At 46.6% G+C, this 15,042-nt stretch overlaps 1 protein-coding gene across 2 annotated transcripts; it reads right to left on the bottom strand.

Annotated features, from left to right (window-relative positions):
• Positions 1-7,082: 7,082 nt before the first annotated feature.
• On the bottom strand, positions 7,083-14,685 carry abtb1 (ankyrin repeat and BTB (POZ) domain containing 1). 2 transcript variants are annotated; one of them, XM_080014647.1, is made up of 12 exons: positions 14,500-14,685; positions 13,758-13,820; positions 13,623-13,678; positions 13,394-13,538; positions 12,998-13,157; positions 12,851-12,914; positions 12,647-12,763; positions 12,380-12,492; positions 12,159-12,257; positions 11,917-12,084; positions 11,617-11,817; positions 7,083-8,935 (listed from the first exon to the last, which is right to left on the bottom strand). In XM_080014647.1, exons 1-12 carry the CDS (start codon positions 14,553-14,555, stop codon positions 8,729-8,731), a joined length of 1,449 nt encoding a protein of 482 aa, XP_079870773.1. In that variant the 5' UTR covers positions 14,556-14,685; the 3' UTR covers positions 7,083-8,728. The 2 variants fall into 2 exon arrangements, with proteins under 2 accessions (XP_079870773.1, XP_079870774.1); XM_080014648.1 differs by having other exon boundaries at positions 12,851-12,896.
• Between the last annotated feature and the right edge of the window lie 357 nt (positions 14,686-15,042).

The raw sequence follows: 15,042 nt of genomic DNA, 5'->3' as shown, positions 1-15,042 counted from the left end.
TCTTTGTATATGTACGTGACAAATAATCTCTTGGACTTGAACTTGAACTTTAAAAATCCACACAGCAAACTTTAAAAGTCAAAAAGGAAACATGCGTGTGCATGCATGTTCAGGAGTTACAGACGACCTGAGCACGCGATGAGAGAAGCTCCACCTCCACCGTTTTTTTTTTTAACCTTTTATTAAATCGTAAATCATCAAGAACTGCTGCAATAACTCTGTACGCTGAATGACCTGTAGGATGAGAAGAGCACAGTTTTTGGTTATAGAGAACTACCACCAACCACCCACTTTGGAGAACTACTTTTCATGTTGGGTCTATAAACAACTGATCACTACTCCAAGAGGGGTAGATTCACCATGGGTGAGTCAAATAAACTGGAGCTACAACTGGTCACGTGGCCTCTTCCTGTCATAGTTATGGCAGCAAATGAGGGAGGAATGAAGGAGAGAAATGCAACCAGGAGGGTGCTGGGGTGCACTCCATGCAGGTGTGGTGGTGTGTGCTTGTGTGATGGGACCACCTGTGTGTGTGTCTGCGTGTGTGTGTGTGTGTGTGTGTGTGTGTGTGTGTGTGTGTGTGTGTATGTGTGTGTGTGTGTATGTGTGTAAGATATCCACTAGTGAGTGTACATGACTTATCCCCATTGGTACTGGTGTAGAAGGTCTGTATTATGTCACGTCGCCTTCAAGCAGCGGAAGGGGTCCCGAAGCCCCCCGAACTACGCAGCCCTGTAGACACCCTACGGCTGCAGGAAAGCCCCGAGTACCCTGCCCTGCAGTCACAGAAGACCTCAGGCCCCCAGAGAAGCTAGAGGGCCATGGAGCAACCCCCACGCCCAGCTCCAAGGAGCATTACCCAGTTCCAGGGAGCACGAGGAGACCCCGCACCCCAGGGGCGCACACATATAACCAAACCCCCAAGTGCAGGGACAAGACGCAGCCGCAGGCACAGAACCCAGGCCGCGGGCTCAAGGCACGGACCACAGGCCCGGATCCTGGCCCCATGGCGACAGACCGACAACCCGTCTGAGCTGCCCGCCCTGCGGGCGAGCCAGCAGGACTCCCAAGCCCACCCTTGCCCCGCGCAAGGGGGAAGGCCCCCCCACCGCAGCCGTCCAGACGCCCCACCCGGCATGAGTGCCAAGTGCCCATACATGTAGCAGCGTGTGCTCAGCGCGCCGATGCCAGCAGGCCGCCAGATATACGGGCTGTCCACCCCCCCAAGCACCCGGGGGTGCAGCAGAAGCAAAAGGTCAATAGCCGCCCCCCACACCCCAACCCACACCCACAACGGCAAATAGTCCCCCCAGGGGCCCCGAAAGGCACCCGGTGACGCTCTCCGCAGCCCTGCCAGGTCACAGCACACCCTAAGCCAACAGGCGCAAGCCGTCAGGACTCCAGCCCAGCCGGTAGGGGGGGCCCACCCGACCGCCCCCGGCCAACCACGCCCCCACACCGACCCACCAGCGACCGGCCACCCCAGAAAACCCCAGTGCTCAATGTGTGCTGTTGGTAATTGCAGTTAAAATTGCGGGGTTGGGGGTGTGAGTCCTTCAGGCAAGTCAAACTGAATCGCTCGCAGCCCTCCTGCCCTGCAGACCCTGGTACGGTGAAGTGTTGCTCGGAGTAGGATTGGTGTGTGAGTGTATGTGTTCTAAGCTAATGTGAGTGGGACTAAATTTTGGGACGGACGAGAAGCACGATTGGGTAGGAGCATGATCCGCAAGATCGCCTATCGCCCATCCTGCAAGCCCTCGGCCTATTGGGTGATGTATGTGCTGATAATGAGTTTTGGCACTGGGAGAGATAGGCGAATAGCGACCGGATCGATCCAGGGGCACAGCAGGCCGGGGAGAAACCATGCGGACCCCCTCCCTCTGGACCCAACCGTGCCCTAGCGCGCCCACCTCCCATACCTGGTGGCAGCCAACCTACAGCGATCAGCCACGGGCGGAGAGCAGTCCGCCATGCACCTCCGCCATGCTGGGCAGCTCCACGCCCGAGGTCCAAGCATGAACAGAACAGAGGGCGGCAGATGGCACCCCCACCTACAGCCCAACTCCCCAGCGACGAGCGCCCCGCGCATGGAGAGTGCCAGAGGACAGGTACCCCGGCAGCCCGGTGTGACAACAGGAGACCGCCCCCCACCGAAGGAGGCCACATGGTGAGCCCTGCTCAGGACCCTGATTGACAGGACCAGACAGAATGCCTAACCAGCCCTGGCAGGACGGACCACCCCCCCCCCCCCCCCCCCCCCCCGGGACGCAGTATGATACACAAGCCCAGCCACCCCCCAGCGGTGCGCCGACCCACTGACCCCGAACCTGTTTTTTGTTTTCTAAGCCTTCCAGAAACACAGTATAGATTGGGGGTCTCCATTAGAGCTCCGGAAGTAAAACATGCATCTGCGTCCGGAGATAAAACATGCATCTGGAAGACATTGTTTATCATCAACTGGGCTGTTTCACTGGCAAAGTCCCGTTCAGGTTACAGGACGTAGTGGGCGGCTTTCAGGAAGTGCTCACTGATGGCGAGGATGGTTGTGTTGCCTTCCAATGGTGGCAGGTCAGTGGAAAAAGTCAACAGGGCAAAGGATGGTGAAGCCTTGATGGTCTATGATTAGAAGTCTTATTTTGGTGTAGAGGTGGTGCGAGCACGGATTAAGGTAAATGGGTCTGATTCCAAGTAAGACCACCAGAAGAGCCATCGAGCTTATGCAACAAATTGGATTACAGACCAGAAAGGAAGAAAGGGTCCACTGGAGGACTTACGGGGGTGGACTGTATCAGCAACAAATAGGCACATAGGTGGATGTCCACATGGGTCAGAATGTTCACTGAGAGCCTGCCAGATGAGGGAATGGTATCAGAGCAATGCTAGCAGTGGGGATAATCTAATTTAGTTTGGGATCCCATACATGGAATCAAACCTGTGGAGAGAGGTTCTCGGAACACAGACGTTAGAACATCCAAAATACAGAGTCCACTCAGCTTGCTAGGAATTTAGTCTTTTGGTAGTCTGGATGTAATCCAGTTTCTTGTGTTCAATCCAGATTACAAAAGGCAATTCCGCTCCCTCCTGCCAAGCATCAATTTTTCTAAAGCCGCCTAATGGCCAACAGTTTTTGATTTTGGATGTTGCAATTGCATTCTGCCTGGCTGAGTAATAGTTGCCTTCCATCTGCAACCTCAGGGTGTCGGTGAGATAATGCACCGGGACTTGAGGAATACCAGTGTGGAACTGCTGCTCCGGATCCCTGCTCCTCGCTCTAAAGTTCTCGAATGCAGTGGTTGATTCTGGAGGCGAGGGAGATCAACTTGTCTCTTCATTTAAGTCACTTTGGAGGAAAGCATCTGTGAAATGATCTGTTACCTCAGAAGAACAAATTAGTAAAGTGAGTAAAACAGCCTCTTCAGTCCACCCACTCTCTGCTGCCAGCAGTGTGAACTCAGTGCTGTGTAGGGCACTCTGTTACGTCCCTGCTGGAGATTTAAAAAATGAGTGGCAAGCGTCCGTTCCACAAACTGGGTGGAATGGATTCATTTATCGAGTCAAAAAATAAGTAGGAACACGAGCGGGGAATGTTGTTGTTCCCACACAACAATGGCCAGAGAAAGCACCCTGCCAACAATGTAATAATATGAAGCTGTCTGGGCGATTGTCATGGTGCCACTGGCAACCGGGGGGTCACAAAGTATTGGTCAAAAGTCTTTCTTGGCGTATTGCTTAGTTAACAAATTGAACCGGAATAATTACAAGAAGGTTAATTAGAATAGAGGCAAACAAACAAGATCAAGAGACTAAGGCTTAAATACAACGACTGATAATGATTAATTATCAGTGGGGAAGGCAGGCAACACTGGCACGTTTAACCCCTACTGAGGACATCTACGGTGCAGGGAAGCAGCACATGTGATCTGGTCCTTCAAGATAAGGACAGAAATACAGGGGGAGACACAGAACGGAGGGACTGGAAATGACAGGATCAGGTGCAGCATAACAATTTATGAATCAATTCAGGGAAAAAGTGGCTAATACTTTGTGTTCCCAAGCCACTCAGTCTCCCATGGGCTAATGGTGTTTTCCCGTGCAGCAAACAAAAGCCCTGCAAGAAATGACCGACCGCAGTCTAACGCCGAGGGAGGAAGTGGGAAATAGAATCTGAAGTAGCTGCACGTCAAAGTACACAGCCACACTGACTTGTTGCAGCCGCGCCCCTATGTCGGTTTAGAGACTTCAATAAATGTGCCAAATGCAACTCCTTACTACCGTTAACAGACAAATGATAGGTATGCAAATGATGAATGCATTGTGAAATGTTTAGTCCTTGCGATAGCGAGGGGTGTTTCTTCCTAATTTAAGGCCGTCAACATCGTTTTCCTCCCAAGCACTGCTAATGGAAAGGCTTCTCCCGTGACCAAAAGCGAGGGTGTTGTTCAAAGGCCTTGTCGGTATTAGGTGCCAGAGTTACTTGTCCTGGATGGATTTAGCCTGTCTTTTGTTAGAGGCCTGTCTGAGTCCTGTCACATGGTAAATGGTTTAATCCTGTCTCACATGCAGACACTGTCTGTGTCTTCCTGCAAAGCTCTCTGACAACCTTGTGACTCACCTCGAGCAGATTACATTCAACAATGTGCGTAAAAAAGGAAAAGTCAAATACACATTAACATGTGCAGACAAAACACAAAAAAACAGATGCAATAACAAAGTATGGCTATAAGATGCATGGGGGGGGGGGGGTACTCAGAGTTGTGAAAGAGTTTGCTGTGAAAGCCATGAGGCCAATGCACACTTCCTTGTTTGTGTTTCGGGAGCTTAAACATCAAGCGGACATGCAAGGTTTAATCCCACGTTACCAGGACTATGTCATGTGAAGTGTACGCATCTGACCGTCGCACGCTGCCAAGAGCGGCTTCGACACGGGGCATGGAAATAAACAGAATTCTGAGCAGATAAGCCTGTGCCTCAATCACTGGCGATAACATTTTATCTGTATCTTCAGCCGGGCATTGGTCATGACATAACCTTGAATATTTGCATGAAGGTTCGACAACACCCTTTCTGAGCCGACACGGCTTTCATCGCAGGACAATCCCGTAAAGAGGTCTTCTGAGCTTGGGGCACGTGTGGTCCTCCCCATGCCCTTTCTTACATAATCGCCGGGCACAAATCGGGTATAGTACACTGACCCCCGCTGAAGTATTATAGAAGAAGAAATATTCAAAAAGTGATGTGTATAAAGGATAATAGAATTTCGATAAACAAAAGCAGAAAAAAAAAAATGTTCTTATGAAATGAAATCGCCTGGAGCAAGTCATTGATGTCCCGCTTTTACGTAACGCAATCAAAGAGAGGACCTGAATGTCCCGTCGCTATCTAAGGCATCTTTCCAAGGAGTTTCGATGTTTGAAGAAAGAAGCGCGTAGGGTGAAAAACAGGGCAGTCTCGTCAAGTACGCAAGCGTGTCACTATTTGGTTTGCAAATCTTAGACTAATAAAAAAGACATAGGCAGCAGGGACGGACAACAGGATTGCAATGTACCATGTGTATAGTTGCACTGTATACTACTGCACAAACGACACCCGCAAAAAAAATAATATTGAGAGTTTTCCTTTTTCAATTTCAAAAACAATAACCTCTCATCACCCGGGTTGACGAGTGTTAAAGAAGGCTCGGGTGGTGATTGGCATTGAAACGGTTCTTGAGGTCAAATCAACCCACACAGCGGCGATGCCTGTCGCTGGCGAGCTCGGAGCCCGGACGTCGCCGGACTTACGTCCCGCACTCGGCTCGGCACCTCACAACCACGCCCTTTGTTGGGTTCCAAAAAGAAGAAGCTCGGGCAAATAGAGCGGAAAGAAAGAAGGGCTTTTTTTTTTTGTTGCAAAGATGAGTCTGTGGACTGGGCGGGGCTGCGTCGGAGGAGGCGCCGCTGTCACAGGTTCCATACGAGGCGCGGTGCTGACAGGGAGCCTCCGCGATGTGATCGAATAGGACGGAAATCGTTCGAAGGAAGGGGGGGGAAACAACCCCAAAAAAATGAAGCTCAGCCTCCTGAGCTCCGTCTGAAGACCGAGACGCTGCTGTCTGACTAAAAACACTGTAACGCAAAAACGGTCGGTCGGCAAAGCTGATGTCAACACGGCGTATTTTTGAACACGTCCATGTATTCACAGAGCATAACGTTACTTTGGCACTTGAAAAAAACAACAGCAAAAAAAAAAAAAAAAAAGACAACAACCTGGAATGAAGTTCTTCTCCTACTCCTCATACATATTCAGTAATCCAAATGTGGCTGTGGATCTGGAGCCCAATAAAGTGAACATTCCCATTCGGCAGCCCTAAAAAGTTGCTTAGGAACGACCCTAAGACATTCGCGAAGGAAACTCGCCGGGGCTCGTAACAGATCGTGCTGTTTTCCCCTCTTTGTCTGTTCGATATGTAAGCTTTCAAGGCAGCGGGCACTCGGCCAAGGGTTTTTGTTTTCCAACGGACGGCATTCGTGATTGTGGTTGAACTCTCCTTTAAATGTTCCTCCGGGGCAGCTTTTCGCGACACAGCTCGTTCCCTGTTGTGAATAACGCAGGATCCGCCGACTGGAACTGGGGCTCCATTAAAGTGATGCATCACTTTGTCTTTACCTCCTTTGGAGTTCAGAAGGATAAAGCCCCGGAGAGGCAACAGAGTGTGGGCAAACACAATCACACACACACACACACACGTTGGCTTCTCACAAGACAGGATTGAAAAAAAAATGTGATACTGTCAAAACTAATATTTCAGATTGTGGAAATCCCAATGACTTAAATTCCACCACCAGCGCACATTTTAGTACTTTTGGTATTGTGTTTTTTTAGAGCTTACTGTGCGTAATCACCGGGCGTCATGACATTTCACTGCATATGTGTATGGTCGCATGTATATGTATGCGACATATACTTGAACTTGAACCCGCGTTCATCTTATCGCCGAACCTATGACGGCATAAGAGAAATGGCGCCACCCACAGGAACAAGCTTAAAATAACAACTATATTTTTGATTTACAATTGATTAAAAACACACAAAAAAGGGCAACATACCGAAAAACATTTTATTGTACGCTTTAGATTCGCAAGGCAATCAAAGAGGAAACTCAACCAAGAAAAATCTGCAATTGCTGTCAGGATAGTAAAAGTAAGTTGCTCTGCATTAAAGACGGTGCAGCCCAGGTGTAACAGAGGAAAGGGACCTTCTCTGCAAATTCAGGAATATCTAGATATGCCACGTATATCAGGTTACAATGACTTTTATTGCAGTTCTGCAAATGACTTAAGTAATTGTAACATTTGTGTCCAAAACAAACTAAAGAGCATTCGTTTTTTTATTTTAGGACAGCCAGGCAATCCCAAATGTAAATTATGCTTCCTACTGTATATACACTACATGAGAGACTTATATCTTCCATTAACCCATTGTTATTGGTGCAGTTATCCATATGTTCTTACATCAGAGCTTCATCGAGATGTTATGTTATGTACAGTATTTACATTGGGAATTCTAGGGATTCTTTCAGATGAATTCAGGGGGGGGGGGGGGGGCGACGTGCAGAAATCAATTTCCCAAACTGCATAGGTCTATTATCCAGCCCATACATAATAGACACACGGTTTTGCAGTTAGCCTGGGTGGCAGGAAATTATTTGACATGATGGCACTAAATCTTTATGCAATATAAAATATTGCAAATAGAAGGGTATTTGGGTAGGACTGAAATATCATTATCAGTGTTGCCAGATCGGAATGACAATTCCGAATTCCCAACCACAGTCTAAAAGTCGCCTAATCAACCAAAAACTGTTGATGAGGATGGAGGGTGGGGGGTGCTTATTTTGTTTCATTCAATAAAGAATCAAAGTAAAATACAAGCCATCTCAAATAAAAACCACAGTTTTTATTTTATTCTTTGGCTGAACAGGGCACAGGGACACGATCGCTCCCTCTTGTAAAAAAAAAAGGGGGGGGGTCAATTATTTCACAAACCACACCCAATGCTATTTTTTCCAGCCCAATGTGATCAAAAGTAGCCCAATCTGGCAACACTGATCCTAGTCCTATAAAAATATATCAATAAAATGGTTAAATAGATGACACAGTCGACTCTCTATTGTATTTCTACTGCTTGACTTGGAGTTTTTTTTTTTTTTTTAATTCAATACAAAGGCTTTAAAAGGTAAAAAAAAAAAAAAAAGTAAATTAAATTTAAAAAACGAAGGTAAGTTTGCAAGCACTTCTGTAAAAACTGTCATGACACAGTTTAAGAGTCTTAAATCCCATTAATGAAGGACTGTAAGTAAAAAATGTTGTGGTCCAAATTCTGTCTACTGCAAGCAACTCTTCAATACAAAATAAACGGATATGTGGATTGGAACAAATACATAAACACAATCCGGTTGCTGTTTATCTTGCTTTAACACATTGAGCATAAAATAACATCCACGATATTGGATATCGTCCAAATTCCACCTCCACTAAAAAAAACCCCAATGTGTGTGTGTGTATTTATGTATGTATGTATGTATGTATGTATGTATGTATGTATGTATGTATATCCCCCCCCCAAAGAGGACGTTTGCTTCATCTTACGTTCAGAGGTCTTCTCAAAACCTTGAGCTTTAAATAAAAATCCTCCCGGTCAAAGGGTGGGGTTGAGCTCCCCCAGCCCTCCTATCTCCTCCACCCACCCCTCAGCACTCCAGGCCAATGCTGGACAGCAGGTTCTCCAGGGCCTGCAGCTTGATGTTGGCCTCCTCGATGGCGCTGAATGTCTGGACGTTGCTGGCAATGTGGTAGCGGATGTCGTCCACCAGGGGGATGGAGTCCGTCTCGTGGCGCAACTCCACCGCCTGGGCGTCCTCTTTGATCATCTCGGCAAACTCAGCGAGTTCCACGAGCTGTGAAGTACAGCTTTGTCAGGTTTATGTCCGGGGACGGCCATACTGGATGGGAGCGCTAAATAAAAGTCCACTGTCTGTCAATAAGTCACACCGCCGAATCAGTTTCAGAGCCTCTACATTTTACAGTAGGGACACTCTAAAAACGACTTCACCTGGATTCCATCTCCAAGTGCACACATACCCACAATGCTCTTTGGTTTTTGGTACAGTACGAAACGGTCTTTGACGTGCACCGAGCAACCTGTCTGACAGGTAATCAGCTGATTGGCTCCGAAAAAGGGAACTGTTCAACTAAAGCTGGGGCCACATTATCCCAAAAAAATTTTTTTTCCCCCCCTCAATCGTGAACGACAATGAAAAGATTGAGCAGTGCACATTTAACGATTGAAATTTGCAGATTTCCTGTCTCGCACACATAACGACTGTCTTTGAGGAGCACAAATCTAAAGACAGAGAACAGCCCAACAGAGTTTTGCGGCACCGCTAAATGTCTCGCAATGTTTTTGTAGTACCAAAACAAACACGGATGCCATAGAGCTCACTACTGTGGTCGATTAAGCAGCGCTGACGTACACTAATTAGACGTGGATAAGTCTGCCACAATATCACACGCTCCTCAATTTCAGAGGTAAACACTCGCCCACTTGCTTTGCCATGGTGCAGATGCACAATCTCCTTGGCTGTTGAAAATTGCCTGTTTATACCAGCCGCCCCTGACGAGGCACACTGTCGAATCGGGTCCAAATCTCACTGACTTCATGCAGTCTGACAGGGCATTAAACTAGGACCACTTAGAAGAAAACAAAGCACCTACGAATAACATAAAAACATAGAAAAAGGAATCCTGTGCTCTTGATCATCTTTACTTGAATATAATAGTTACTGAGATCATTCAAATTCTAATACATCAAAGAGCAGGATCATCTCTTATAGAAAATAAATTGTATGTATGTGACAATCTATTGAGAACACACACACACACACACACACACACACACACACACACACACACACACACACACACACACACACACACACACACACACACACACACACACACACACACACACACACACACACACACACACCTACCTATTACTTGTGAAATATTGTGTAGGATACCTATTGTTGAACTATACCCGCTGCAACTATACCCGCTGCAACTATAAAGGAAGGAGTCTGTGTCTGTATGTCCTTTGACTATCTTGACAACGCTTCATCCGATCTACTTCACATGCAGCTGTATTGCAGGGGAGCTGGTGGGGGGCGGGGCTTCAGGGCTCCGCAGCTAAGTGTCTTTTAGGCTTGGGCCGATTTTGGATTCAATCGTCTATCGGCGATTGACTCTGTCGATCGCGATTGACATTGATGACACGTTTTTTTAGTTTGTTTTTTTAATGAGGGGGAGGGGAGAGAGGAGAGAGAGGTGGCAGAGGCTCTCCCCCTCTATGCTCTGAGCTGTCCAGTAACCACTGGTGATCAAATCTCACTTTCCCCCTACAGTTTGGTACAGAGACCTTGAGGGGCAGGTACTAAAAAAATAAATAAAAGGCACATGGACCCCCAGCTCCGGTTCTATGCATTTTGCCGCTCTGGGCAAACGGAGCAGCACAGCAGAGCCGCTGTGCGCACATCGCAGGTGTGCCGAGGTGCAGGGTTCATGAGGCGTTCCTCATGAATAAATCCATGAATAAATCTTGCCCAGACAATCCGCTACCTTGACACCTTTTACTAAGAAAAACAAAACAAAAAAAAAACAAAACACAAAAAAAACCCCCATGTGATAAGAACTGCACCGTGGGGTCCATGGGGCAGGTCCTCGGACACCCTCGCCGCTCAATATGCAAATCTTGTGATTATAACACAGCAATATATAATATAATCTCATAGAGAAAGATTTCGATTAATCTTATTTCTGTAGTTTCTCACTTGTATGAAAAATGAAAAACGTAAACCTAACTCAGAGAATTGGAGCAGAGTTTTTTTTGTTTTTCCTCCAGAGAGCGGTGCGCACAGGCTCCCATACCTGCCTTTTTATTTTACATCTATTTATTTTCGGTGGTTTCCTACATGTATGAAACTCGTTTTTTTGTTTTTTTTGTTTGTTTTTTAACACAACTGTGTTAAGGGACTGTCCGAGTCCTTACTCCGTACTGTTCCAAAAAAACCTGTGTGTCCCCACTGTAGGGATGCACGTCTCCCCATTGCTTTCCATTGCTTTGGGACATCATTTTGTAAAAGCTGGATGTTTTTGTGTAAATACTTTACTTGTAAATAATAAATCCTGCACTACTGGAAAAGTGAGGCCACATTTGCCACATTACATTACGTTATGTTCTATGCGCGTGAACCCCACACGTCTCTGATAAAGTCTCGATTGGAATTTTGCACGATAGCCCAAGCCTAGAGTCTTTCCCCGATGTACTGTATGACTTCAACCGGCAGTGTCATCTTCCATTGTGGAACACAGGGCTGAATCGTTGACATTTTGTTGAACTGTGCCATTCGAATGTTTTAGAGAATCTTTAGAAAGACATTTTAAACGAGCATGCACTAGTTGATTTCATTACTAATCACACATATTAATCAAGGGTGAAAGATGTGAACAAATAATCTCTTGAACTTGAACTTGAACATTCGCCCAACCCAACTTCAGCAGAGAAAGAGACAGCGCTCACCCTCTCGATAATCTTGGCCATGAACTCTTTGCACTGGTCCTCCAGGCGCGACATACAGAAGAGCCTGGCTGTTTTCCATATGTGGAAAACGTTGTCCTCGCATATGGCCTTGGCGAGGTTTTTCCCACAAAGACGCTTCAGCCCTGGCAGCAAATACATGTCGGCCAAGTAGAGCACATCCAGCACGTTGTCCGGGGTCAACTAGATGAATAGAATGTTATCTTGTCTTATCTTAAACCGCAGAACCAAAGGGAGAACGTTCAAACATCTGATCAGGACATCCCACCGGACGGAACTTACCTCGGGGTCGTCGCTGTAGATGTAGTTCAGGAGGCAGGTGAAGATGTCGGAGGAGATGTTGTGGAGGGTGAGGACAGGGATTTTGGGCTTAGACTGGAGTATTTCCCCCTCGCTAAAGTGGTCCGCCAGGAGAGCTTTGAAGTAATCGCTGCGTCCGCAGAAAAACGCCTGCAGCCCACGAACATAAACTCCATGAGGGCACCAAAACAAACCACGGGTCTCAAATCTGATGGACAAAATACCTTGTGACATAGGAAAATGTAGCCATCAACTCTGAAGCCAATGTCCGGATAAGAAGGGAGGTCAACGCTTTTGATGAATGGAAGCTGGCCGTATCCAACCTGTGGAAAATCAGCATAACAATCGTCATGAAACATTTTAATATTATATTAATATTATTTTGAATGGTTTCTGATCATGGGAGGTCATCAACCAATCTTGTATATTTTGGTAATTTCCTCACAGTTAATTCTTCAGGCAGTGCACCCAATGCCAACTGAGCCAGATCTTCCTGGAGTTTCAAGTTATGAGGCTCCAGTGTGAGCACCTTTACACAAGTTCCAGGCTTATTGGAAACTTAACAGAACAGAAAAGAAAAAAAAAAAAAAAAAAGTCTTTCTGGGTTACACATTCAAAGCTTTAAGACCGAGCACTCCGATTTTCTTTATTTGTACAATCAAAATCTCTTTCCAGCATAAATCTGTAAACGCGGGTAAGCAGACGTCCTCACCAAAGTCGTGCACCTGCTGACATTTAGTCTGCAGAGCATCGATGAGATCTTCCATCTTGCACTGTTTTGCCAGGCGTCTGCAGTCCTCAACTAAGTTCACATTGATATCCATGCGTCCTTATGGGGAGAGAAAAAATATGAAAGAAATGTCTTTTTTAAATAAGATGAGCAAGCAGACGTAGAAGTGACAGCCCTTTAACCCACCTGTGTAGAAATACTGCAGGATGGCTCCAAAAGCTGCAGGGTTGATCTGGGACCAGATGCATGTCTTATGATTACACGTTAGACAAACCGATGCCATACATTTAGATTTTCAAAAAACCGATGCAATGTAATGACTTCTGCTCCTACCAAAGGGTGTTTGAGGGTGATCACGTTCTTCCCTTCCCATTTGGTTTCAAACAGCGTGGTGAAGTACTCTGAGCGGGCGCTGAGAACACAGCGATGCGCCAAAAATGTCTCTCCGTGGACGAGGAACTTGACGTCACTGAACTGTCCCTGCTCAAGCAACCTGATGAATAACAGTGACAAAAAAGCGATAGTATGGATGCATGCTGGTGTTTTAAATTAAATTAACATAGGTGTATTTTCTACCCAATATTAGAACAGAAATCTTTTAAGAGTCACTATTTTCCCTAAATAAATTCTCTGTATAAGTCATATTCTTTTCTTTGTTTATAATGCAAGGTAAAACAACTCTGCATTGAAAACAGTTGACATGAAAATTATAATGCACTTGATCCTTACGTGTGCAGAAAGTAGTCAAAGTAGTCCCCCTTCTTGGTCTCGCTGCTGATGCACTTGTAATCTTTGAGCAGACGTCGAACAGAGTCGTTCAGGGAGCCGTACATGCACCTCTCTCCGTCAAATGTGTTGGCTTCGCACTTAGCGCCTGAAACCCGGCGAGGCAAAGATGTGACTTTGTGTCGTGTTACATCACCAACAAGGAAGTTCTCTGTAAAATCGACATCCTTACCATGAGCCAACAGGTACTGGACCAGCTCCTCGTGACCACAGAGGCAAGCGTAATACCTGCGGGGTGAACGCGTACGTTTTGAGCAGTCGCGGCCACGGGTTCTTTTGTCATTTGAATTCAGGAAACTGTACTTACAAAGGGGTACTGTCCCAATTGTCTCTTAAATTAATGTCCGCATCTCTTTCTTCAACAAGATACCTATGGAAGAAAAAAATGCACATTTTATCCGGCATATGCAAAACATGTCCAACAAATTGGAACACACAAGACCAGCTCTCTCACAGGGGAATAGTGACCCATAATAGTTTAGTGATGAGTGTTCACTTCAGCCCATAGAGGCGATGCAACCCATTTTTATACAAATTAAAAGGGAGTGTTAAAAGGGTGTCAGAGAGAAAGACAGAGAGAGTGTGTGTGTGTGTGTGTGTGTGTGTGTGTGTGTGTGTGTGGGTGGGTGGGTGTGTACGAGAGACCGGTGTCGCTATCGTAATAAAAGTAACCTGAGAAAACCATCAATTTACAGGACCCGACCCCTCTTGAAAAAAAACTGTTTTTGAACTAAATCCAATCAGTTTATCGAACGTTTGACGTCAGCTGCACAGAGAAAATGGACGTAACCGAACTGCAGCAAAACAACAACAACAACAACAACAACAACAACAACAACAACAACAACAACAACAACAACAAACCACCCCTTGCAGTACCAACGTGAGCTTTTCAAACTATTATCCAGGGGCCAGAGTGGCTGTCATCCGCACCGCTCGACAGTCGCCGTGGCCGTCTATCCGCCACCTTCCACTAGAAGCCATGGTTCCTTTCCAACACACGCAGCTGTTTGTGCTGCGAACCATCAACAAGGTAAACAACGACGTACCTGACCCTGCAGAGGTCTCCCTTCTTGCAGCTTGAAAACAACTCGTAGGCCTCCATAATAATCTGTGCAGCGCTTTCGATGCCTCCCTGCGATGCATTGATGCGTCTTTGGGACAAGAGTGTGTCGTTTCGGATAAAAGTACAGCGTTTGTGACCCCCGCCTCGGCTCTGTGTTTACGGGTTTCCGTCTCCCGGTGCTGCTGCTCCGCTCGCTGTGTTTGGGCTGGGGGAGGCGGGCTGGTGACGTCACGCGAGGGGACGCGCTTGACGCAGGCGCGTCGTGTTTTCTCCCTGTGCGGCATTCGAGTCTCAACTCGGAGAAATCGGAATTCCCACTGGGAGAAGCGCGACGGACCTGCAATTGAATTGGGATCCCATGTCCGAATTCCGGGGGTAGGTCGCACTGTGCGGGTTTACCGAGTGACAATTAGTTGAATCTAACATTTATATATATATATATACTGCGCTGTAATTTTTCTGCAACGTTCAAATACCGTTGTAGTTTGCAGAATTCGCAGGCTTGCCAAACAGACACACGCTTACG

The sequence above is a fragment of the Zeus faber genome (genome assembly GCF_960531495.2).
Source record: "Zeus faber genome assembly, chromosome: 15".
In the NCBI taxonomy this organism is placed as follows: Eukaryota; Metazoa; Chordata; class Actinopteri; order Zeiformes; family Zeidae; genus Zeus; species Zeus faber.
This window is presented reverse-complemented; position numbering and strand designations above follow the sequence as displayed.

Coding starts and splice junctions, on each gene's coding strand:
- abtb1 (XM_080014647.1), bottom strand. CDS start 14,555: ATGGAGGCCTACGAGTTGTTTTCAAGCTGCAAGAAGGGAGACCTCTGC. Junction 13,158..13,393: donor TTTGACTACTTTCTGCACAC/GTAAGGATCAAG, acceptor GTTATTCATCAG/GTTGCTTGAGCAGGGACAGT. Junction 8,936..11,616: donor TGGCCAAGATTATCGAGAGG/GTGAGCGCTGTC, acceptor TGTACTTCACAG/CTCGTGGAACTCGCTGAGTT.